The 26730-nt window shown below is 37.3% G+C and overlaps 3 protein-coding genes, 1 long non-coding RNA gene and 1 pseudogene across 4 annotated transcripts; 3 read left to right on the top strand and 2 right to left on the bottom strand.

The window, feature by feature from the left end:
- Positions 1–144: 144 nt before the first annotated feature.
- LOC113691617 (kinesin-like protein KIN-5C) lies at positions 145–8579 on the bottom strand. Its single transcript, XM_072052342.1, has 23 exons — positions 8383–8579; positions 8074–8203; positions 7473–7631; positions 7018–7367; positions 6796–6934; positions 6558–6655; positions 6312–6468; positions 5629–5698; positions 5456–5532; positions 5096–5149; positions 4922–5002; positions 4741–4852; positions 4578–4664; positions 4312–4487; positions 4047–4208; positions 3848–3955; positions 3511–3669; positions 3355–3438; positions 3074–3279; positions 2793–2894; positions 2112–2221; positions 1134–1285; positions 145–576 (listed from the first exon to the last, which is right to left on the bottom strand). The coding sequence occupies exons 1-23, from the start codon at positions 8439–8441 to the stop codon at positions 379–381; spliced, it is 3030 nt and encodes a 1009-aa protein (XP_071908443.1). The 5' UTR covers positions 8442–8579; the 3' UTR covers positions 145–378.
- Positions 8580–13402: 4823 nt separating this feature from the next.
- On the top strand, positions 13403–16319 carry LOC113691935 (uncharacterized). The gene is made up of 3 exons (XM_027210259.2): positions 13403–14370; positions 15479–15644; positions 15741–16319. Exons 1-3 carry the CDS (start codon positions 13441–13443, stop codon positions 16187–16189), a joined length of 1545 nt encoding a protein of 514 aa, XP_027066060.2. The 5' UTR covers positions 13403–13440; the 3' UTR covers positions 16190–16319.
- A 1962-nt stretch (positions 16320–18281) lies between these two features.
- LOC113692429 (1-aminocyclopropane-1-carboxylate oxidase homolog 1-like) lies at positions 18282–20018 on the top strand (annotated as a pseudogene).
- A 1224-nt stretch (positions 20019–21242) lies between these two features.
- On the top strand, positions 21243–25835 carry LOC113693936 (uncharacterized). The gene is made up of 3 exons (XM_027212727.2): positions 21243–22557; positions 23284–23452; positions 25195–25835. The coding sequence occupies exons 1-3, from the start codon at positions 21739–21741 to the stop codon at positions 25656–25658; spliced, it is 1452 nt and encodes a 483-aa protein (XP_027068528.2). The 5' UTR covers positions 21243–21738; the 3' UTR covers positions 25659–25835.
- Positions 21272–23284, bottom strand: LOC113693937 (uncharacterized). Its single transcript, XR_003449204.2, has 2 exons — positions 23023–23284; positions 21272–22935 (listed from the first exon to the last, which is right to left on the bottom strand). It is a non-coding gene; the product is annotated as an uncharacterized lncRNA (long non-coding RNA).
- Positions 25836–26730: the final 895 nt, after the last annotated feature.

Raw genomic sequence — 26730 nt, 5'->3', positions numbered from 1 at the left:
ACCCGCCTGAATTTTTTTGAAAACAAGCCACAGAAATGTAACATTTTTTTTGGTGCATGGCAAATTAGAAGCCGGGTTTTTTGGTGGCCCGACCCGAAAGGAAAATAGTTGACTTTGCCGAAACTCTGACTGAAACAAGATGCGTAACAAACAAATGCAAGTACTCTAAATGAATGTCGAGACTCCCCCACAATATACAACTTTTACCTTAATCCCAAGCAGGGATTATTTATAATTGATGAGCCTATAATAATACAAATCCTAAGACCAATTTCTGTTCTGCATGTATCAATTGCAGATGATAGTAAAGGTATACATGACACATACAGATACAAAACAAAATATAAAAACATGTCCAAGCCAGAAACCATGATGCTGTTAATTGATCTGTGACAGAGGGGAGCGTGGAACAAGAGACGGCTTTGCTTCTTTTCTTCGAAAAGATTCATATGAATGGTTTTCCCGAAATTCCTCCAGAAGGGTATCCATCGGCATGGCCCGAAGTGCTTCAATACTACTCTTGCTAGGAACATCTGGCTCTGACCGAGTTGGTGTTGTGCCCGCTGGTTCATAATCCTGACACGATTATTAACCCACCACATTAAACAAAAAACCCACGTTACTGAATTATATAGCATTTTCCTCTGTGCAAAATTCAAAATGAAAACAGTGAAGAACGCCATGCTCTTCATTTACTAGTTATGAGCTTGAGATTACCAAATCTCGTTCCTTGACTGCTTGACTTAATTTTGTATAAACACAAAGGGGAACTGTGAAACCTCAAAGTGCAGTACCTTATGCTACTTGAGAAAATACTCATCCAATTATATCAGTCTAGTGGAGAATCAAACTTAGAAAAGTCCTACCCCTTAGCCAAACAGGGAAACTTTTACAAACGGCTAGGGAAGTAACAAAGGCTGTCAGCTTTGGTCTCGTCACTACTCTCTCTCACTCTCTGACTGCATCCAGCATCAAGCCAGAAACTGATGGCTTACTTCACAATTAAAAGTTATGAAGAAATAAATTCAGGCAAAGCGTACAGTTCTCACTGTAGTGAAGAGTGAAGCCTATTGAACATCTATAGACAAGTGGACTAATTAAGATATCGATAGACAAGTTGTTAATCATCATACCATATACTGCTCATTGAAGGCTTCATTAGCCTTTTGTCCTATGACGGCAGACTGCATATTATGATCATTCTGAAGTTTCTCAAGCGTCTCAGAATGAGCTCTTGAAGCTGTCAGAATTTCAGATACAGACCTCCTCTCTTGCTCTGACACGCCTGAATTTTCAGCAAAAGAGCAATCACCAAGCATCAACATAATTCTTAAGATTCATTAAAATCACACGAACAACCCCGTTAAGGTACATATACATGCACAAAAAGTAATAAATAAGGTCCTCCTATACCAGACAGATTACTTTCAGAAATGCAAAGAATAAAATCTCTGTTCTACCAGTGATCTGCCCTTGCATTGCTGGTTTTGCACATACAAATTGTAATCTGCATGGCTATATTGCGATAAATGAGTGGAGTCATATATAACACAGTGTCAGTCAGGCTGAAACTAGGCTTGTTTTGAATCTATCATCAGTCATGCCATACAACACAGGCATAAACACTAATAAAAGATCAACAAAATGCTATACTTTGGCTTGGTCACTAAAATTCTCTCCTTTCTTTAGCAAATTGCAATTCTGATTGTAGATCTCAATATTCTGTGGTGACTTTTAAAGATTTAAGTGCTTAGTGCAAGCATCCTAGTACCTCACAATAACCACATTAAATTCCTTTGTTTGAAGGTCCACAAAAGATCAGAAAAATGGCCAGAATGAAGGAAAGCTCATCACAAACTCCCCCTCATTTATTGGCATGAAAACAAACTGACAGGGAATATTAACAAATTAGGTCAGCCAAGATTTGTGGACATCCAACACTAACTAAAAATATGTAAATGGCACAGAAATGACACAGACATGTATCTTTTTAAAACAAATGACATGCTATACAGACTCTTCTGCATTTACAGACATTTATCAGTTAAATGACAATCTAAATCACAGTTTTAAATCTGGTATTGGAAGCAGTAATAGTTTGCGAGTATTACCATTAAAGCATTGGATTGTGTCTTCATTGGATCTGACTACATCCACTTCAGCTGCAATTCTTGCAGAGTCTATCTCAGACAAATGTTGCTCATTACCGTCACAGAGATTCCTGTAAAAAAAGTTTTAAAATCTATTTGATACAGTGCCATTATTAATCATCTTTCAAGCAATCAATAGCAAACATATTTAATATCTGCCTCTAAATGTTCTGCACGTTTCAAGTAACTAAAGACTGCCACATCCACAAAAAAGCAAATCAGTTGCATGAAATTGCACAGTCCAGGATGCATTCATTTAACAGTAACAACCCCCCCCCCCGGGGCCAAAACCTGGGCCCTCTCTAATTTCTGTCCAACTCCAAATTACCAAAACAGGATCCAAAATAACATTTGCAAGATTTGATCTTTAAAACCAGCTTCTGGTTAAGATTAATTGGATCTGAGTGTCAACTAGTGACTTTTTTTTTGTTGCTGTTTGAAGGAGACAATTCAAAGCACAGATGCTAAGGGCAACACAAAAGCTCTGTCTAAGGGAGGAAAAGAACTAACATACTTGAGCAAAACAATGCCTTTCCTTCCTTATTAACCAACATTTAACTTTCCTATTTCTTCGATTATTTTAGAAGCCTTAATTACTGTTCCTTTCACAAATGAAGATAGTCACCAAAGTTTGGCACTGACCTAACAAGTGAAGCCATTTTAGTGACATGTTGACTGCCCATCTCAGTAACAGATTCCTGTGCTTTCTCCCACCTCTTGATTGCTGCTTGAGTAGTCGATACACTAGATTCAAAAGAAAAGCAAGACTAAAGAAAGTACAAATAAAGTGGTAAAAGAGCACCACAAGAGCATAAATATAAATTTTAAAGCAACACTTTATCCAGATAGGAAAAACAAAGATTGTATTTCCCATGTAGAAAGAAAAATTACAGTCCAAGAACATAGCCATCAACATTTCATACCTCTCCTGAAAAAGTAACTCCATCCGACAATGTTTAGCTGCAGAAAAGTCAGCACTATCTTTTATATCATTCTCAGCCTGCATGAAATAATCCTGCCACTTTCTTTTTGTTTCTGTAGTAATACCATCCACCAAAGAAATGTGCCCATCCAAAAATGTTTTATTTCCAGTAACTGTCTCCCTAAGATTGACAAGTCTTGCATCTACCTGTTGAGTTTATCCATCAATCCAAATACAAAGATGAAAGCCTACAGGCACCAAAACGAAAAAATCACAACAAACCAGCTCTTTTTGACGCTGTATGTGTGTGGAAACCAGTGTTGTCATATCAGCAATGAGCTGCTCTGCATTAGACCTGGATTGTTCCTACAATCAGACCAAAAATTTAAGCATCTCAATTCACAATCCCAGTTTCAGTTTTTAGGTTTTACAATGTACCTCATAAGCCTTCTGAAATTCAGCAATACTGTTTGTCTGAACTTCATCAATCTGAGATGCATGTCTTTCAAGCCTTTTAGATTCTTCCATGAGTTTTTCAAGGAAGCCATGTATGCCATCCGATGTACTTGTCAAATGCTCAACACCAGCATTAAACCTCTGTGGGTTAGAATAGGTCAACTATAACATGAAACTAAAAGAGCCATAATAAAAGTGCACTCAGGCGCAAACCAAATGTATGCAATTCAATCGGCAAAGTAGAAACATCAAGTTGAAAACAATAGAGGACTACCAAACAAAAGGTAAATGTATGCCCTCCTTAAGCTAAGATGCAAACCTGGCGAAGTTCCCTCGCAAAATGTGCCATTTCCCCTTGGTGTGTAGATAGTGTATCCTGAAGTTTGTCAAAAACTGACTTTGCTTCAACAGAATCTGCAGCTAAGAACTATATCCACAGGTCCAAAAAATTTTTGAATAAGAACAATTAGCCAATCCAGCTAAATATAAATCTTAGTAGATCAAATAATGTTTCTTACTTCTTCAGTAGAATCTGCATCAGAAGAAGCCAAAGCTGATATTTCCTCCAAAGCAGCATTCGATGTAGCTCCATGCAGTCGAACAACATTTTGCATAGCCTCAAAGTGGGAGATAAACGAAGCCTTTGAGGCACTTAACTTTTTCTTAATATCTGCCATAGCCTACAAGCAAATATTTTAAATCATTGGACACAAAAGAAACAAAGCAAAGAATTGAAAGCCAAATGAACATTAAGAGTTCTTGCAAGTTGAAATCTAAAAGTACCTTTTCATGTGACTCAAGAAAAGAATGACAGAGTTTATCAACACACTCTATGTGGTCATTTTGCTGGGAAATTGATCCAGTTACCATTCTACAGAGGGAACTAACTTGCTGTGCAAGCTCAGATTGAAAGTTGTTCACAGCGAACCGGTTGTCAGCAATCAATTTGTCCTCTCTAGCTATAGCAATCATTTCATTTGAAGATGAGTGGTATATGAGGTATCCAGTGTAAAGGCTCATAAAACACTAGCCATAAGGAGGCTACATACCAATTTTTGCTAATAATGAAGCATTATCCTGAAGAGCTTTCTCCAAATTAGCCCGCAAGACACATGCTTGATGAGCCAGTGCATTTTCTGTTGAAATTTCCAGACATGGTTCAGAGAGAGAGAATTAAAGCACCATTTGAAATACAATCATCCATGAACCTACCCGCTTTCTTCTGTTCAGATATATAATAGTCTCGTTCCTCAAGAGTATATTGGGATCTTCGCAACTCTTCTTCTGTAATAGCCAACAATTTGGTGGTTCTGTACAAATCTTTCTGCAAAACAACTCAATTAGTACTTCAACATCTAGAAACAGCACACAATATTTGTAAACAAAGAGTAACCTGGGTACTCTCTAGCTTGGTCCTCAAGTCTAAGCACTCTTGAACTTGAGCATCGTATCTAGCTTGCAATTCCTCAAGTTGCTGTTCATTGACAACAAAGAATTGGGATCATGATGCTACAGTAGCCACCTGGAGTGAAACAGTAATACAATAGCTATTCGAAATGAAGCTTGCCTTCTGATGGTTTTCTATTGTTATTCCCATTTGTTCAATTTGATCTGCCATTGCCTATGCAATTAAAAGAGATTATGAAAGCGATCAGCAAGTTGATCCAAATGCATTAAAGCAAGCAAGGAGGAAACGAAACAAAAAATGTACGAGACAAAAAATGATATCTTGATCTTACACCTAGCTGTGACCCAACTTGTACTCTATAGACAAAAAATTAGAAATACAAAATGTAGAAAACAAAGGCTAACTTAAAATAGACCACAACAACTTATCGTACAATAAAATGCTAGCATATCGTACCTGATAAAAGTAGAAAACGAATCTACACTAAGTTTGAAAATTAAGATAAACCCAATATAGTACCTTCCTCTCACTCTCTTCCTGATAATAACGCTCTTTCGGTATGTAAACTCCATTTTTCTCACGTGCAGCATGAACCTCTGCAGAAGTCAAGAAACTTAACCTAGCTTTCATGAATGCAAGAAAACACTTCAGAAATAATCTAACCACAAAAAAGCACAACATTTTCCATTTACCTGCTTTAAGCCGGTCAATTTCACCATAAAGGTCCTTAATGAGGGTGGATTTCATCATTTTCTGATTAACCTGCAAGGAAACAAAATATTGACATTTAAGAAGGGTTTCGCTCAAGAGATAATCACAAGTATATCATCATAGTTGACAAAATAATTGGGTAGGCAAACTGAAGCTACCCAAACAGTGTCCTTGAGGCACAAACATTCTAATAAACATTGGTGCAAAGTAAAATTATATACACATGCACAATGTCCAGACAACAGAATACATGCACGCACTTGCATGTATCTTATCTTAACTACAAAATAGAAAACTAGTTCATCTATATAGAGGAGACCATGTACTGCCTCAGAAACAAACTACCAGTCAGGAAACATCTCCAGAACCGACACTAAAAAACCAAGAAGATAGCATATCAGCTTTGCCACAGGAATGGAATAAACCAATCAACAAAAAGAAAGTCATCCAACTAAGAATTTCATTCATCAACCTAAAAATAATAAATTTCTGTGAAGGTGAAGATACATTTAATACAACAGATAACAAAGGAAAGCTAACAGCGAAATCATACAACTTGCAAGCCTGTATTCTTTGTTCAACAAACAGATAGACAGAGAGAAAGTGGTGAAATTATTGCTAACATGGATTCACACGAGATCAGTTCATAGGTAAAAGAACATACCTCGGGCTTATTCTTTATGTTCTTTGCCCTGTGGGCATAGTCCAGTGTGCTTAAGGTCTCTTCAAGACAATGTACGGCAGGTGAGACTGTGGCAATGATGCACGTTTTAGTTCTTCCTCCCAACGAGTCACGAAGTAAACGTGTAAGTTTGCTGTCCCTGAACGAAGAATAAAAATTGTATGTTAGAACCTAAGGAACAAGAACAATATACAAACAACATAATTAACATATAACCATCCACCGAACCTGTAGGGAACATGCCCCAGATGCTCCACAAGAGCATTGATTACTCGTCCCAGTGTCAGTAGACTTTTATTTATTTCTCCAGCTTCTCTTGCACGACCCTAAGGACATTGAAACAAGAAATTTCAAGCAAAGCATAATTTTCAAGTTTTACAGACTATGTTAACTAGCTCAAAATATATAACCATGCAACATACTACAACAGTGCTGTTGAAAATTTAGAAAGCGAACAAGCAATTACCTCCCTGGCACCAGACCTAGAAATGTTTTCAGAACCAGCTAAATCAACTAAGTTAAGCTTTCCACATTTTATGAGTTCTTCACCTTCAGGGGTTGCTTCCTTGATGTGTATCGTTATGGAAAAGAGAGAATGCGACCGACTGTACAAAACAAAATTAATATAAAAATTGAAAAAAGAAGTGAAAATTGTTATTAAATGCCATAACTGTAGAAGAGTTACAACCTAGATTGTTTGTTTAATAAGGTTTCTGCGGTCCGACGTTTTGCAGACCCCCTCTCAAGTAAAGTAAAAATCTCACTGGCACTAGTCACAATTTCCTCTTCAAGTCCTCGCACAAGAACTCCTCCTTTCCCATCTTCCATGAGTGGCAATTGCTTTTTCTGCTTGTCCTCCAAAGCAACTTTAGACAAATCATCAGGGGCTAGCAGATCAGTAATTTCCTCATTATACAGCTCCAGGAATGTTACTTTAACGCTGTATTCTGCATTCTGTGACTCCAGTGTATCAAATATTTGCTTTACAGCCCTCGGTATTACACCAGCCTCCGGAGGCAATTCACCATTAGGACCACTCTAGTGATTCAGAGTTATAAAGTACATGAGAATTAAGAGAACCAAGAAAATCCAAATCAAAAGCAAAACGCAAGTAGATGCTTTATAAACACCACGACAAAATACCTTGGACCTCTTACATTCACCTTCCATGGTGTAAGTTTTACCAGTCCCAGTTTGCCCATAAGCAAATATGGTACAGTTAAAACCCTCCAGAACTTCATTGACAATTGGGACAACTGCTTGGTCATAAAGATCTTTCTGCTGAGCTGATGGACCAAAAACCTGAACACAGAAAGGTAACCAAGTACGATTAAATTACGAGCAAACTAGAAAATACTGAAGTGTTTGTTTTCCCAAAAATCAAAAACGAAAAGAAACGGGGTCTTCAACTTTGAATCTGTAAATTTTAAAAGGTTACAAGTTCTAAAGAGTCTTCGAAGTTCAGAGTCCCTCAATGATGGCAATTACAATTCCTATCCTGACGCCAATCTCCGAGAACAAAGATACTGGAACAATTACATAAAACCTTTCCTCCATTTTTCTCTCACCATCAAAGAAAAGGCATGAAATCAGTCAAAATTTTGATTCCTAATCTAAGCCCTAATTATGGAATGCTCAAATCTCGAAGCTTGAAGCGATGGAAGTGGAGATGCAGGCCAGAACAAACTAGATAGAAAACGCGTAACTTGGGTGTTGGGGGAGGGAGGGGGGGGAGCAAAATTACCTTGTCAAAAGTAAAAACCCTATCAAAATGCTTCCCAGCAATACTCTGCGACACTTGAACCTCTCTCTGATAATCGTGGCAGGTCACAACCTGGGGTGCATTGTTCCTCAATTCGTCCTCACTAAACGGCCTGCCAAGTAGCAAATTTGCATTCAGATGTTCAAAATTTGAACTTTTTTTCCATAAACAATACCAATGAAAAATAAGCCCTTAACCACACTACTACATCACTAACGCAAGCACCTTTAAGAAGGCAAATAAAAATTGAAAGCGCCTATTTAGCAATTCAGTAGCGTCACTTTGGAGTACCTGCAACGAAGAAGGACCTGAACATTAACACCTTTTTCTTTCTCATGCCGACTCGACATTGTTTTCTAGCGGCTACGAGAAAAAGTATTTGGAATAGAACCGAAATCTTCTTACTAGTTACCCAGATCTCTGTTTTCTGTATCTGGATTCTACCTACGGTGCCGGTTCAGTGTCAAAGGTTTGAGTGAAATCTGAAATGAAAGCGGGATAGAGAATTTAGCAGTGGGATTTGAATTTTCCTGGGCCGCTCTCTCTCTCTGTTGCCCTTTGATCCCGCCGTTGGTTTCTTCGTGGTCATTTGGATCCGACGGTTTATGGTCTGTCGGAATATTATAATGGTTTTATTTACAATGACGCCCTTCCGGTTTGTATATGGCGCATCTGCCCTCTTTTGGGTTGCCCGTTGGATGGAAGACTTGAATAAGTAGATGGGCTGATCTTAAGCAACGAAGTTAGGTCCATGGGTCCAAGGCCTGATTAACTGGGGCTTCGCTTCTCCGGTTAATCTTTCCATCGCAAACATCATATCATCTTTTCTATCGTGAATTGTTTGGTCTCGGAGAAGGAAACCAACAAAATTAACCCCCCCCCCCCCAAAAAAAAAAAAAACAAATTTGTTTTGCAGATCTAGCTTCAAATCAATTTTATTTTTTCCTCAAGAAAAAGCTAAATACAGGGTAAATTGCATGTTTGGCCTTAATAAAATTTTCAAACAATTTTCCCACTCCCCACCATCTCTCTAGTCTGTGGAAGTGTTTGCTCGCGTTAAGCTCATTACAATGAGAAATTTTGCAATAAGTAAAATTGACAATTCACAAATATGTAAGTCAAGATTCGTTAATATGCATGGAATTTCCGTTATTGGTCATAGTAGCTCAAAAGTATTGCAATAATATTTGTATTGACTACAAATAATGCTTCACTAGTTGTTGAGATTATACTCTATTTTTCGCGGGTCACACAAGTAGAGCTGTTAAACGAACCGAGCTGTTCGTTAGCTCGGTTCGTTTCGGCTCGTTCGTGTTCGTGAAAGGCTCGTTCGAAATTTTAAACGAACCGAGTTCGAACGAATTTTTTTGTTCGATTAATAATCGAGCGAACACGAACATGTTCGTGAGTTTTAACGAACGTTCGCGAGCATGCTAAACGAACGTTCGCGAACACGAGTATGTTCGCGAATTTTAATGAACGTTCGTGAACATAGACATAATTATCATTTGACAAATTTTAGGGTTAATTTTATGGCTGGACTTTTATATTTGGAGGGCAAATTTCTTTGTTTTATTTGTTGTTTTTATGTTAATGTTAGTTATATAGTTAATGAATAATAGAATTTAGTCACTTAGTACTTTAATTATTTTTAAGAATAATTAATAATTTGCATGGCATATTTAAAGCATAAAATAATTTGGATTCGAGCATTTCGAACATGTTCGCGAACGGCTCGTTTATGTTAAACTAGCTGAATACGAACTCGAACTCGAACACGAATTTTACTTAACGAACCGAACACGAACACAAGTTTGGAGTTCGAAAATTAACGAACAAACACGAACGTTGTTCGAACTGCTTAACGAACAGAGCTCAAACATGAGATATTCGGTTCGATTCGATTCATTTACAGCTCTACACACAAGTGATTTTCCAAGTACCCTCCATTAAAGTTTTCTTCAACAAACCTTTATCATTCTTATGTCAATTTTAAGCCATTAAGTTCATTACTTAAAAGCTATGTGCCCACTTAAGACTTAAGAGGGCATTATAGGCAACCAACATTGGCAAAAGTATTACCATGTTACTGTATGTTAAGGCTTCACTATTTTCTCCCTACTTGCCTCCGACCAAAATACCTCTCCAGAGAACAATGCTCATTTCCCAACCACCTGTCACAAACTAAGCCAAAAGGGCAATATAGAGAACGCACTATTATTACAACATCAACTAGCTTGTACTCTTTGCACAAAATCTACCATGTCATTTTTCACTCCCTTAAATACCCCTCCACAAGACAGATGAAAAATTCCCAGGAGTCAGATGCAAACTGCTTTTTTATATATGTATAGGATTCATATTTAATGAAACGATTGTACTTTTTTATATATAAAAAAATGATCTTCGTGAAGACAACGGGTACGTTTGGATTGGTGTTTTTGAGCCTGTTTTTGAAAAACTGTTTTTCACATTCCAAATGCTACAGTAAATGTGTATTTCAAAAACAACTTCAAAAACACCAATCCAAACAATATATCAAAAACAACTCCAAATATATTTCAATTATGCATATTTAATTTGTATATTTTAATAAGTATATTTCAATTTGTATATTTTAATTATGTATTTTATATGTATATTTCAATTATATTTTAATTATATATTTTAATATGTATATTTCAATTATGTATTTTAATATGTATATTCAATTATGTATATTATATATATATTATATTAATATAAATATATTTATTTCAATTATGTATAATATTATATATATTATGTCAATTGAAATAAATATTATATATTTATATAAATACATTTATTTATATATAAATTTATAAATATATTTATGCAATTTTGTTTTATAAAATATATTAATATGTATATGTCAATTATGTATATTATATATAAATTATATTAATATTAATGTATATTATATATATTATACATTTCTAATATTATATATTTACGTATACATATCATAAATATTTTATTTTATTTAAAATATATTTTTATATATTTATAATATATTTACATAAATATTATATGTTATATAAATTATATATAATATAATATATAATTTATTATACATTTATATAAATGTACATTTATACATAATATATAAATATTTATGTATATTTATAATATACATTTATATTATATATTATATATAATATAATACATTTATAATACATTTATACATTTATATTAATATACATAATATTAATTTTACATTTATACATAATATTAATGCATATATACATTTATATTAATTATATAAATACATTTTTACATAATATTAATATATATTTATAATATATTAATTTATACATTTATAATAATATACACTTATAATTTATAATATATTTATAATATTCATTTATAATTTATACATTTATAATAATATACACTTATACATTTATAAATATATTTATATTATGTATTATATAGAATACAATACATTTATATATTTTTATATGAATATATAAATATATTTATTTATAAATGTATTATAAATGCATAAATGTATATTTATATAAAAATTATAATTTATAATTTATACATTTATATAATATTCATTTATAATTTATAATTTATAATAATATACATTTATACATTTGTAAATATAAATGTATTATAAATGCATAAATGTATATTTATATAAAAATATAAAAATTATAATATTCTAAAAATACTCAAAAATATGTTTCAAAAATACCTCTAAAAATAATCCAAAAAAATCTACAGTAAAAGTTTTTCATATAGTTTTTGAAAAACAACCCCAAAAACAAATAATCCAAACGGACTTGTTTTTCAGATTCGAAATGCTACAGTGGTGTTTTTGAAAAACAACCCTAAAAACAGCTAATCCAAACGGAGCCAACATTGTGGAAATAACTTCAAGGGTCCATCCGATATCCTCGTATATAAGGACATTAATTATGTACCAACTCCTTGCCTCTCTTTATTCACTACATCAAGCATGAAAAGTGCCGCTGGCCATTTGTGGGCATCACCATCTTTGATGATACTAGAGGTCAGGGTTCAACCCCTGCCTCCCATAAACTTGCCATTTTACGTGACTAGTATTCTGCCTTCACGGGATAGCTCGAGCTGTCCCCCTCCTTAGAGTATGGCTATGAAAAGCGTTTATTTCTGCAATTTCGACCTGTACATTTTTATATGTCATTTGGAATCGGATGCATCCCTCTAAAAAGTTAAAGCCAAAAAAAAAAATTTGTCTTTAATTGCAAGAGAAATGAAATAACTCCAAATCAATAAAACTATTGAAGAACCAAGTTTTTTTTTTTTTTTTAATTTCTAAGTCAAAAACATAACATGATGGTGAGATAACATTGATCTTATAGATCTAGCTCCTGCATTTTGTTACTAAGCTCATTAAGGTAACTGCCCATTAGTGTCGTCATTTATTACCGTTGTCGATAGCATTATTCCGACTCTCTACCCGCCATCCACCCCGATCTAAGAATGGTGCTCTTGCCAGCTTCGACCATAGACTTTTATGCAGTGGAGTACATGCTAAGAGAAGGACATTTAATCTCAGCAAACAACTGGGGAGCAACCACATAAATTGTACTCTTGATCTCCACAATTACATTCTGCCTTTTTCCAGCGAAGAGCGTAGGTACAGGGGCGAGGGATTGTCCTTCGTTCCAGGAACTGCATTGACCTTTTATTACGAGAGCTAACTAGTTCTTGAGGACCCTAATCTGTAGTACAACAGCAGCACATCATGTGCGTGTCAGAAAGCTCCACAACTTTCTGCGATGAACTGTATAAGTGAAAGGGTAAGAGAAGGCCTGAGCATGGAAGTTTGAGGATGGGGCTGAACAATTTCTTAGCAAGAATCGAGGCAGGTGACCGTCAAATTGATGAACTCCTTGCTATGCGCCTCTGAATATACTAACATGTTACATGTGCAACTGCATAAATATCCATTATCCAACTGTGGTAAATGGATGGATATTAATTACGAAGCCATGCATGCATGCTTGTCACGTCAAAATTAAGAATCAAGTAAATTCTTGGTCGCTGTGGCACCGATTTGAAGTTGTAAGTGCAAAGAACTCGCGAGAGAGGTTGAGAAAAGTGACTTGGATGAAACAGCCATGAGTTTCGGCCAAGATTGTCTTAAATCGTAAATATCTACAGTTAAAGCCCAGGTAAAAGAAAATACCCGTTTTAGGATTCTGGTTGAACAACTTTCCACTAGCAATTAATGTCATTTAAGTTTTACTCACCAAACATCCATGGCGATATTTACTCCTCCAAATCTTCCAAATCAGCAATATTCCACCAGCGCCCTAGTGTTCACCTTTATATATGGAACTCTTGAACGAGGCTCAACGGGCCAAAGTGTCAACTTCCTGTCCTGAAAGTGCTATATCTCCTCCAGAACAGTCTCCACTTAGCCATCTCTCTCAAACGATGTCCGGGAAAAACCACAATGACGGCCAAAGAGTCGAGCCCATAAGCCGACCGGCGGGCAACACGGAGCACAGTTGGTGTCGTGCACTTTCACAAGGCACCGGAGTTGCCGTGTTGACCCTTCAACTGTCTCAGGCGATAGAAATCCCTATTTTTCAACAAGCACTCCGCAAGCTCCAAGATGCCCACCCCATACTCAGGTCGAAGCTTCACTACAATCCGTCGAAAAAGGCTTTCTCATTCACAACACCCGCCACGTCCCACATCCAAGTTCAATCGTTCGACGCCTCAACAACCTCACACCTCCTCAAGAATCTTTCTGAAAAATGTGGTAACGGGTTTTCCATTTCTCCTCTCCACATGATCCAAGAAAACGAACTGAACAGCAACGCATGGGCGAATCCGTACAACTTTCCTAGCAGTGGCATGGACGTGTTCCTGGCTAGTGTTTATGAGCTGCCCGGTTCGAAATGGATTATTGCACTGAGGTTTCACACGGGAGTGTGTGACCGGACCACGGCCGTGACATTGCTCAGGGAGTTGATGGAGCTTGCTGGGGACAGACTTGAGGAAGAAGCAAAGGGCGGCGAGAAGCCCGACATCGGTCCGGTAAAATATCAGGAGAAGATGCAGCAGGGAATTGAGGATCTGATTCCTAGCGGGATGGCAAAGAAGACTCTGTGGGCTCACGGGATTGACGTGTTGGAATATTCGGTGAACTCGCTTAGGCTGACCAATCTCAAGTTCAAAGATGTCAAGTGGCCGAAGTTTTCTGAGGTTGCGAGACTGCGCATGAATCCGCATGAGACCAACCAGATACTCGTTGTAAGTGGCATTTTATTTAAATTACAATATCATTCCGCCAATCACCATTGATCCTGCATTAGAACTTAGAAGCGATATTAAAAACATACAACGAATGAATACAGGAATCTCTGAAATCAAGGACTTATAGAACAGGCCCATAATGTTGGATCAAAAGAAACAGTAATGACATTAGAACAAGCCATAACGTTGGATTTTGTTTTTGTTGTCCCTTCACCTTTCCTCTCTTTAGTAGCGGCCGAATCTCTAATTGACTGGACAGTCTGGACCTGCATTGAATTAGGCCGAGTACTCGGGGGGGGGGGGGGGGGTCAGTCTGGCCTACATCCATGTTCCCTCTGATGGAAACCTTGGACTTCTCTCTCGAATAAGTGTGATGAAATTTTGACTCTTATTCAATTATCAAAACTTCTAATCTGGTTTTGGCCTCTTCAGTGAACTACTAATTGAAAACTCATGTCTAATGCATTACCAGCACATAATGTTCCCAGGTGTTGATACTCGAGAGTTTTACTAATATCAAGCTGCTACTCCCAAATGGGATCTTATGACAGTTTTGAAAATCATACGCTCCTTTCTCTGATGTTGATAACACGATAGCTTGTAAGATCATTACTCTTTTACCTTAGAGAATACTATAAATTAACATGATCTGCCCCCCTCCCCCCACCCAAAAAAAATATGTTTGGAGCTTTGGTCTATGCTGCTTAGACTTGTTTTATAATCCTATTAATTAGTCAGTTAACAAATAGGATTCTAGAGAAGATGAATTAAACCATGCAGGTCCCTTTTCGTAAGATTTTCGAAACCGAATTTGTCTTAGAACAGTTTTATCTTTCCTTGATCATGACTAGATGCATTACAGGGACACCATAATATCGTAATGGTCGGTATTAGTACATTGATGTCACTCAAATGAGAGGCTTAGATCCGTCAAGTTTTGTAGCCTGATCCATACAAGTTAATTTCAAGATGCTTTGGTCTCTGCTTCCATATTACTAATTAATGTTAAAAAAAAATTAATAATGCTCAATTTGGATTAAGTTTTGAAGATTGAAGAAGTAAATGATACTGAATCTAAAATTTTAAAAAAAAAAAAATTCTGCAGGGATGCAAATTGAGGGGGATAAAGCTGTGTGGAGCACTAGCAGCAGCTGCACTGATTGCAGCACATTCTTCCAGAAGCAGCCCTGATCAGCGCAAGAAGTACGGGGTGTTGACCCTTACAGACTGCCGCTCCATTCTTGACCCACCCCTCTCTCCTCATAATTTCGGTAACCCTCTCACAGCTGTTGATTGTTTTGATGGCCCGCAAGGAAAAACTAGCTGCAGCAGCACCAACTAATTACTCTACTCTACTCTTTGATCAGGATTTTATCACGGTGCCATCCTCAACTCTCATGCAGTAAAAGGAGGAGATAACTTGTGGGATTTGGCCTCCAGATGCTACTTGGCCTTCGACAATTCGAAGAAATGCAACAAACACTTCTCGGACATGGCTGACCTCAATTTTCTGCTCTGTAGAGCCATCGAGAACCCCAGCTTGACTGCTTCATCATCCCTCAGAACGTCATTCATCTCCGTTTTTGAGGAACCCGTCATCGACAATTCTAATCAGATTCAGAAGGGAGTTGGATTAGATGACTATCTGGGCTGCGCTTCAATTCACGGGGCTGGTCCGTCTATTGCTTTCTTCGACACCATACGAGACGGGAAGCTGGATTGCCTGTGTGTCTACCCGTCGCCCCTGCATTCGAGGGCTCAAATGGAGGAGCTGGTTGAGAAGATGAAGGCCGTCCTCGTCGATGCTACTTACTAGCAAATCTTGCTCTCCACTTTCTAGTACTACTTCTAAGGGTCCAGCTATTGAGCACAAATTAATCATTATTTATTATATGTTTAACTCATATTACTATTGATAATTTATTATTATCTACTATATTCCTCTATTAAGAGCAAAACAAACGCCCTTCTTCATTACGGAGGGCTGATCACTTTGTCCTAATTGTGTTCTCTGCTGCTGTAGCCCTTTCGGATCATTAATACATGACCGGTCAGTCTACAGATTACAGATTGCCCATCTTCTTATATTCCTATCTCCGTAGCTGTTTCAGTTTTTCGGGATGTACAATTATAAAGTCAATAACCACTTTGCCGTATCTAGTTATCGTTGTCATGGACCACTCCCTTCATTCACGCAGCTCACTCTGGACCATCTCCGTGGCAAACTGCGTTAGGTCTTGTAGCACACTGATGAGCTGTCGAGCCTGTTAACAGACGTGACGTTAGGGCTTCAACAACCATTTTGGCGGATTTAGTTTTCGTTGTCATGGACCACTCCCTTCATTCACGCAAACATGCGTAGCCCACTCTGGACCATCTCCATGGCAAACTGCGTTAGGTCTTGTAGCCCACTGATGAGCTGTCGAGCCTGTTAACAGACGTGACGTTAGGGCTTCGGCCTGGGCCTCGGCCCATCAAGAATATGGGCAAATTTGTCTGAACAGTGTGTGCACTAACTAATTTGGGGTCATTTGGAGTATGTACGCTACAAGTGTATAATTAAATTTCAAATTTAGAATGAGATGACGAAGGTCGAAGCATATATTCAGACTAGTTAATGTATGCGCTCTTCAATAAAAATAATTCTTTTTCAATTTGATAAGGATTTCTTAACATTTTCTTTCATTTTATTTAGATAAAGTGTAAAACTGTTATTAAGGAAGATGATGGTTCGATAACAAACGTTACTCTTCAATGTTTTTGGAACCAGAGTAGTGGCGGAGCCAGAAAAAATTTTCAGTGGGGACACAAACAACATTAAAATTTTTTATCTACTCTTTTTTTTTTAGTTTTCTAAGCAAAAACAATATTCACCAACAAATTGAAAATGAAAAATCTTTTTTTTTTAGTTTACTTCAAATAGAAATTTGTAGCCCACATATCTTTTTAGAATATTAGTTTATAAACCAACTTAGAGGACCACGTAATTCTTTCACTTTCATCATAAAAAAACCTCTGAGGACATACTTGAAATTATATTAAAATTCTACAGGTATTGTAGGAATTTAAGGGAGGTAGTGGGGCCCGTACCCCCACCTTAAATCCGCCACTGAACCAAAGTGATATTTTTAGTTTTAATTCAAGGTGACTTTACTAGATTAATTGCCTAATGAACTCATGATAAAATATAGATACGATTTCTCCCCGGTTGCACTTCAAGCTCTAAAATATGTTTATCGAACATTATGAAGTTCCCTTCACCTGTTTCAATCTCTTCTAAACTTCCCTCGAAAATGATTAGTTACAAAGAGAGCGAGCAAGTGTTAACATGAATCGCTTGCAGCATAGCTACATATATTGCACAGGGTTGCATAGCCAAATTTATGTAATTGCCATTCGTACGTATAAGATGTGTGTGTCTTGTATGATTTATTCTATTGATCTCCCTTGTATCAGAAATAGACACTGAACCGAAGGCCTGCCCGGTAAGAAACATCGGATAAACAAAGAGTTAAAAACATCAAGCCAGCCTTTTGCACGTTTGCTTCCACGAACAAATCCATTTTCAAGAGAAGTAGCTTGAAGTTTCGAGTATTATTCCAACTATTTGGATCAGTTTCTAGGCTGTGAAAATTGTGGACATCCAACAAGAAATCTATATTTCTAGGTTGGTAGATGGTGTAGCTAAAAGAATTTTTTATTTATAACCCGAGAATTTGTTGTTTTCTAGGCCTTAATTTAACTCGGATTTCTTAACTGCGATTACTTCTTCATTCATCTAGAAAATCGCTTTATCGTTCGCTACTTGTCGTTCCAAGGATGGTGTTAGCATTCGTAATTGACAAGCACTTTTCAACCACAGCACATGCGGAACCCAAATCGGCCAGAATGCGTCATCGTTTGTCTTATTGAAAAAATGCATGTCCCGTTATGGATATTCATATCCACCAAGGCTTCTCTGAACAAGAAAACTTTGTGTATAACCAAGACTTTAACCTTGCTCAGAACGAGATCACTGATTTCCTTGCGGGCAGAAAATGGTCGCTTCTGAGAGAAATGATGTTAACCATGAAACTGAAGCAGAGTACGACAGGAAGCGTGAAATAAAAGCGTTTGATGACACCAAAGCTGGTGTTAAGGGACTTGTTGATGCTGGCATCACGGAAGTCCCTCGAATGTTCATTGGACCACCAGAGGACTTGAATGCTTCTAGTAATTCCAATAGCGAGCAGCATGAGTTTCCGGTCATTGACTTACATGGCATCCACGAAGATGCGGCCCAGCGGAAGGAGACGGTTGAAAAAGTCCGTGAAGCATCAGGAACATGGGGTTTCTTCCAAGTGATCAATCATGGGATCCCTGATGATGTTCTTGAGAAGATGCTAAATGGTGTACGCAGATTCTACGAGCAAGATACTGAAGTCAAAAAGCCATGGTGCACAAGAGAGCCCGGATCAAGAAGAGTCGTGTACGATAGCAATTTTGACTTGTACAGTGCACCAGTAACTAACTGGAGAGATACATTAACCTGCGCCATGGCTCCTAATCCTCCTAGTCCTGAAGACTTGCCTTCAGTCTGCAGGTACGTCATTCTACAAGATTCAGATTACGACTACTTGAGATACCTGCAGGTTTTCAGATCCTGTTGGTAGCATTATTTTCAATTTTAGCTTCGTTCTGCTACGTTCTAGATCTTCATAAACTTTATTGGTGTGTGTTTTCTTTTTGCCCTTTATCCTTGGGTTGCAGTGAAATTTTACTCAAGCACTCAGAGGAAGTAACGAAATTGGGATATTCTCTGTTTGAATTACTCTCGGAGGCTCTTGGACTTGATCCAAATCATCTGAAGGACATGGATTGTGCGGAGGGGCTTATTGTTTTGTGCCATTACTATCCAGCATGCCCACAACCAGAATTGACATTAGGCGCCAGCAAACATGAAGACGATGACTTTCTCACTGTGCTTCTCCAGGATCATGTAGGAGGTCTTCAGGTTCTTTACGGGAACCAGTGGATCGATGTTTCCTCCAACACCTGGAGCTCTTGTAGTCAATATTGGGGACCTTCTGCAGGCAAGGTCACGCTTGTTGTAATCTATACTAGTTTATTGACTTTAATCGTCCCCTGCACTCAGCAGTCAGCAGAAACGAATTCAAATAGCACTAACCATTTCTGATCTGATTGAACTTCTCAGCTGGTGTCCAACGACAAGTTCCTCAGTGCTCGGCATCGAGTACTAGCCAGTCGTGTTGGTCCCAGGGTATCAGTGGCATCCTTCTTTACCACATATCTCCGGCCATCTACAAAGCTCCACGGACCTATTAAGGAGTTGCTCTCAGAAAATGATCCACCCAACTACCCAAGTACCGGGAAACCACAATTAAGGATTATTCAGCCTACTTCGACGCAAGGGACTCGATGGAACTTCTCCTTTGCTGCACTACCGGCTGTAATTATCCGTATGGAAATGATACAGATTTAACCTCGAGTGAATTGTAAGAGTGTGAGATCACAATACTTAAAAACTCTGTTCAACTCCGATAGATGTTTTCTGCATAATGGACAACAGTACAGAAAAAAAAGGCATGATAGCATAAACACTTTATTCTTGTTTTTGCATTGAATACCAAATAAATTTTAGTGTATACTTTAGTCCCTCACCTGAATTCCTGGCAGTGGAATTTTGACTTGGTTTCTAGTGGTTCACTAGGGACTACCTAACTTTTTTGATTAAATTACTACACTGAAATGAAACAGGCAACTCAAATGAACTTTTGCTAGTTCCCATAATTTTTCACAAGAGTGATGCCAAATCCATACCTTTGTGGCCTAAATTCACACTCGTATGACTAATGTTGGTGTGTTATAAAGAAAACTTGTCTATTAGTACATAATTTTCTAGATTAGCTAGCCCTGTTTGATAATTCAATTCGGCACTTAAATTCAATGGATTCAGATCTTCAGATCGTTTGATAACCAAAAATTGAACATATGAATTAATTAAGTGACACTAAATTTCATAGGCAAAGTTTGCACTCAAAATTAAGTGATAAACTATTCACTTATCACTGAATATGATATGCACTCAAATGTATTAGATTTAATACTTAACAATTCAACAACATAATAGATTCAGATTTCAGTTTTCAAACTTCAGTTTTATCAAACGCACCATAAAACATGATTCTGCATTTTGATTAAATGTGTAAAAAGCATCATAATTGTTTTCAGTTATTAATTTGTCTTTTGTTTCGCGAACAATAATGTTTTACTTTTATAGAAAAAAAAGTGTACAATTTCTTCATGTCTAAGCATGTAATGCCAACAGCGTGATAAAGTGTTTAGTTTCAAAAGCTTATCAGACTCGAATTTCTCAATAGAAATTTCAAAGTACCATGAAAAAAGGAAATTTCTGGTAACATGTGTGTATAACCACAGTTGAAAGGGCTTAAATGGATGAGCAAGAATCATTTCACGGATAGACGTGTTTTCACAGGACAGTTGCTGTGGTTTAGCAAATTTGGAAGTACAGCGCTATGATGAAGTCGTGATTATAGCTTGACTTTCTTAAAAAGAAAATTAGTTGCTTTGTATGTTGGATTTTTTCAACAAAAACCTAGATGCACAGATTGAAAATGCGTAAACTACACTAACTTAACTTATCACGTGAATACACATATTTACATCTATCGCTTTCTTATATACTTTTTCACAATTAATTTTACCCTCACAAAAAAAAAAAAAAAAAAAAAAGAAAAAACACTTGAAACTGCTTTAGGAAGTCTCCGGCGCATTCATTAGCTAAATCCTTGAATATTTTTGACACTACCATCACTGCACGCTCTTACTGCAAAATTGCAGCCACACATCTGTTTCTGATCGAGATAGCGGTCAAATATACGGAAGAAACAAGACTAATTCCCATTTTAATCAATTAATCGTCTCCAAAATTTGCTAGTTGCAACACATAAGGCCATCAGGAGCCCCCACAATACCAAGATAAACGTGAGAACCTCACCTGAATATTCATTCTCCTCTGATCCTCTCTGGTTTGCTTCCTTTACATCATCAATTAATCGCTCTTTTACAGATGATAATGATAAATCAGAGGGCACTGATTTGTCTTATCCTTGCGATGGCTAGAGGCTAATTTCTGCGAGTTATCCATTTAATCTATCTTGTGAGGTAGTTGAGAAATCTTTCATCCTTTGTCCAGACTCGAGTGTGACACAGCTTCGAGGTTTCTTTTTGCACCAAAGCATCATCCCTCGCTCTTTAACAGATATATATATATATATAGTGCTAGTGTACTGCTGCTGCTGCTGCTGAAAGAGTCTTGAATTTCTACTCAAAACAGAAGCATCAATGTCCGAGCAGGAGAGCCTTAGCAGCCCAATGCCACGAGTACTTGAACCCAAGAGCCGCCCGGCCGGCGGCACGGAGCAAAGTTGGTGCAAAGCCGTTCCAGGCGGCACCGGCATCACGGTTTTGGCTCTACTCCTCTCAAAAGCCCCAGATGTCCCGTTTCTCCAAACTACCCTCCGCAACCTCCAAAACACCCATCCCATCCTCAAATCAAAACTCCACTACGACTCCACTTCCACCACTTACTCCTACATCATCCCCGCAACTCCTCAGCTCCAAATCCAACCGTTCGATCTTGCATCGGCGTCTGAGATTCTCCGAGGACTCATTCGTTCAAACAGTACCACCTTCTCCACCACAGACTTCCACCTGATCCTCGAGCACGAGCTAAATCGAATCGTCTGGCCAAATCCCGACCCTTCATCGGAAGCTGATGATGCGGATCTATTCTTTGCCAGCGTGTACACTTTGAGCGATGCCAAGTGGGTCGTGGCCCTCCGGCTGCACACGTCGGTATGCGACCGTACCACCGCGGTGTCACTGCTGAGGGAGTTGCTGAAGCAGATGTCTGCGGACAACGGGGAAGGGACGCAAAAGGAAATTGACGAGGAATTATTGGAGGTTAGATTGGGGATCGAAGACTACGTGCCGAGCGGGAAGGGTAATAAGCCATTTTGGGCCAGGGGAGTGGACATGCTTGGATACTCGTTGAACTCATTCAGGCTGTCAAATTTAACATTCCAGGACACTGGCTTGCCCAGATCTTCACAGGTCATAAGGTTGCAAATCAATGCGGATGCCACTCAAAAACTCATCTCTGTAAGTCACTCAAACCACAGTTTATTTTCCATCCATCCTAAATTTCCCCAAATTTTTATGCTACAGGGAATATTCTTAAATTGCTGAATTCGCTGCATCCCTTTTTTTTTTTTTTTTTTTTTGTCACTATGCTTGGATAGAAATTAGAGAGATTCCTTCTTCGCTCATTCACGAGGAATTAGATAAGCATTTATAGGAAAATATATTAGAACTGATGCATCCCAAAAAGCTGAAATTAATCTTGTATATATTGGCATAAATTAATCGTATTTCGTTTGACTGAAAACAAGCAAATAAGTTGTAGGAACACCATTTGAGTGGATTACCAATTACCTTTGCGCCTTGCAATTTGCCGGACCAAACTGACTGGCTGCCAAACTGGCATTGGATTAGGTGTCAGAGAAGCGATTTTCACCTTCAAAGAAGAATATCTTACTTGGCCCAAAAAAAAGAGAAGAAGAATACCTTATTAGTGTCGCGGACGAGGGAGAACAGTATTCCCCCCGGCACCCAACCCGCCCCAAGAAAAACAAAAATTCTTACTGTAAGAATTTTGTAAGTAAAATTAAAGCTGCGGTTAAACTTTTACGTAAATGGGTTCATTATTCACCAAACAACAGGACAGGAGTCTGTGATGGTTTGGACTAGTGGATTTTGAGTACTAGGGAGTAGGGAAGCTACCACTCTTGACGTGAAAAAAAAATAAGGGCCCGCCTAACCTTGCAGGGATGCCAAGCTAGGAACATAAAATTGTGCGGGCTGTTGGCGTCTGCTGCCCTAATTGCTGCCCATTCCGCAAAATGCTTTCCAGACGATCACTGGGAAAAGTACGCAGTGGTCACACTTATTGACTGTCGTTCACTTCTGGATCCAGTACTTGAAAACAACGATCACGGTTAGTTATGCTTTTTCCTTTCTCTCCTTTTTTTTTTTTTCCTTTGGGTGCCAAAATTTCCACCGCATCCAGGAGAAAAAGGCAATTTGTTCCAGTTTTGCTTTTCTCTTTTCAAATTCTCCCTTTGGGGGGACCGTTCTTCGCTTACTAAATCGGGATGCTTAGGCCACATCGTTCTTTATTTCTTCTTCTTTTTTTTTTTCCTTCCCTTATAAAATCTCTTCCTCCTGGCAATATTATTTATTCTTTTTTTTTCTTGCTTGTCATAAAACCTCTTTCTCTTTATCAATCTGCAATAGTGACATTTTGTATAGCCTGGCAATTGGTACCAAATGGGCAAATACCGGTCGTGCACGTACGGCATATTGGCGTTGTGTATAGCAATTTGACCTGCTTGTTTTTAATGTGCTATATTAGGAAATGATGACATGCACGCTTACGGGTTTAAATTTAATACTTGAGTAACCCTTCTATCACACGTCGAAGTCCTTTAAATTAGTAGTAAGAAGATATTTTGAAAAGTAGTACAACAAAAATGTTACAGACAAGGGATAATTTTAGAAACCTCCCCTGAGATCTCTAAAAATTTCATTGAGCTGCCTTGAGATTTTCAATATTATACTTACCACCCTTGATGATAGACAATGACTATTATAACCTTCATAATTTTTTCAAAGATAGGCTATTGATAAAAAAGATAACAAAAAAAGGAAAACAATTCTTCTTGACCAAGCCGCATATTGTGACGAAACCGTTTCATCCATGGCCATTAAATTATAACCTTCTATCACTCAAAAAAGGAAGAATCTTGGCTGTTTGAGTGGGAAAAGGGTAAGAGTTGTGTGTTTTGTAACTGACGGTTTGGTAGGCAATATATGGAAGAAACCTATAAAGAGGTAAAAATTATAAAGGTAAGAATTATGATGGTGGATTTTGGCATCTAAAATAAAGAGTTTGTTCGGAAAAAGAATAAGTGACGAGTTTGAAATTTTGGATGGATATAGAAAATCATGATGGAAAGCTCAGGACATTAACTAATTAATAAAACTCATAATTTTGCAGTATACAAGTGTATTCTTGATTTTTAAAATTTTTTAATGATTATTCATATTTTGAAAGTTAGATGAGGGTAATTTTGGGCGTTCATATACTTTCTTTGGTCTTACATCATCAAGGTAAAATCCAAACTTATGTTCTAGGGGAGGTATGTGTAATTTTTAAAACGTGAGGGGAGATGTCTGAAATTATTAGAAATTTCAGGGGAGGTTTCTGAAATTATCCTTTTTTTTTTTAAATACATCCCAACATTACTTTTTATAAGCAGATTCTTAACAAAATTAGCTTTGCCCCCTCAAATTCTTTTTTCTTTTTTTTTTTTTTTAAAAAAAATTGAATTTCTTTCTCCAAATTCTTATGCTTGTCGATTCTATGTTTTCCCCCCTTTAAACCTTCCTTCCTGGGTCTGCCATTGCTAATCAGTACACAATCTTGGTTAGAGTTTGGGGTCGTTGCCATGGTATATTAATTATTATCTGCTACAGATCCTAGCAAAATTGTCTAAAATGATTACCGAAATGTTGAACTTGAATCGGTAACCTTGTATATACATATGCCAAACTTTGGTACAATCAATTCCACCGCTTGTTTCAGTGGCAAGCTTGTTAGTACAACTATATTTCCTTGCCTCTAGCATATTTTCATGGTTTGTACTTGACCGGCTGCGGGCTACACGACGGTTGCAGGGTTTTATCATTCTGCCATCTTAAACTCGCACGACATTAAGGGCGGAGAGAATTTGTGGGAGCTGGCGGAGAGAACCCACGCATCCTATAACAATGCTAAAAACAACAATAAGCACTTCTCAGACATGTCCGACGTCAACTTTCTAATGTGCAAGGCCATGGAAAACCCGGGTTTGACTCCGTCTTCATCCTTGAGAACTGCCCTGATATCCGTTTTTGAGGACCCTGTCATCGATCATTCTAACCAGCTCCACCAAAGGGTTGGATTGGAAGACTACGTCGGTTGCGCCTCGTCTCACGGGGTAGGCCCTTCAATTGCATTATTTGATACCATAAGAGACGGACAACTGGACTGTGCATGTGTGTATCCATCGCCTTTGCACTCCAGGGATCAAATGCATGAGCTGATCGGCGAAATGAGAAGGATTCTTGTGGAGGCAAGCAACGACATAGACACCAGTTAATTAGCTAGGGACTACAGAAGCTAATTAGTAATTCATGTTTGTCTCGCAATGGGCTTGTCGAATGTGGAGACAGATTTCATTGCACAAACTTGTTCTTTGGAATAAGCATTGAGGTTATGGCTCCGTTTGATAACACTGAATCTGAATTCTGAATACTGAAATAATTAATTTGCTGAATTTTAAGCACTAAAAAGAGATATATGAATATCTGAATCTTAATGCTGAATCTATTTATACTGTTTGATAAATATTCATAACTTAATGCTTAATAAGCTAAATTGTACAATTTTGCCATTCTATCTTTTAATCCAAAAAGGAAATAGAACTTATGATTTAATTAACTTAAAATTGTTAAGTATGAAAATGACAATGATTGTGAAGAGCAATGCATACAATGACAATGTTTTTTTTGTGTGGGAAAAGGGTATGGTTTCATCGTTTTGAGAATGGGAAAATGAACTTTTAATACTCCAAAAGCACGTTCAATTACATTTCTCAATCTTGCATGTGCTTGGTTAAAACGTTCTTCTTTTGATCTTGGACGAGAAGCATTTCGAAAATCAGACAACCAATATTTAATATTTTGATATGGTGTTATAAAGTCACGTGTGTGTAGATAAACTGCATCACATAAATAATATTTATCTGCACAAAAAAAATATATATCAAAATATAAATGTTTGTGGATGAAAATTACTGCAAAAAAAATACTATTGTTAAAAAAAAAATTTTGAATAGAGAATATTAGGTTGTTTTGTTTAATTAGATAAGGATTTTGAATAGGGAATATTAGGTTGTTAATTAGATAAGGATTTTGAATGTAATTAACAAACAGAGATATATTTGGTAGATAAGATAAAGTAGTTGAAATAAATCTCTTGATTCTTATCAAATTAAGCATTCAGTTACGATTCTTGTGATGAAAAAATACATACAAATTCAACACCACTTAATTAGTTCAGCAGGTGAATTTTTATTTATCAAACATCTACAACATCTGAATGTCTGAATGAATTCAGTTTCAGCACTTTTTTATGTTACCAGCACACGCTGCTATAATTATACGTTGAAC

Source organism: Coffea arabica, chromosome 6c (genome assembly GCF_036785885.1).
Source record: "Coffea arabica cultivar ET-39 chromosome 6c, Coffea Arabica ET-39 HiFi, whole genome shotgun sequence".
Classification (NCBI taxonomy): Eukaryota; Viridiplantae; Streptophyta; class Magnoliopsida; order Gentianales; family Rubiaceae; genus Coffea; species Coffea arabica.
The sequence above is the reverse complement of the archived record's forward strand: the minus strand, read 5'-3'. Positions and strand labels throughout refer to the sequence as shown.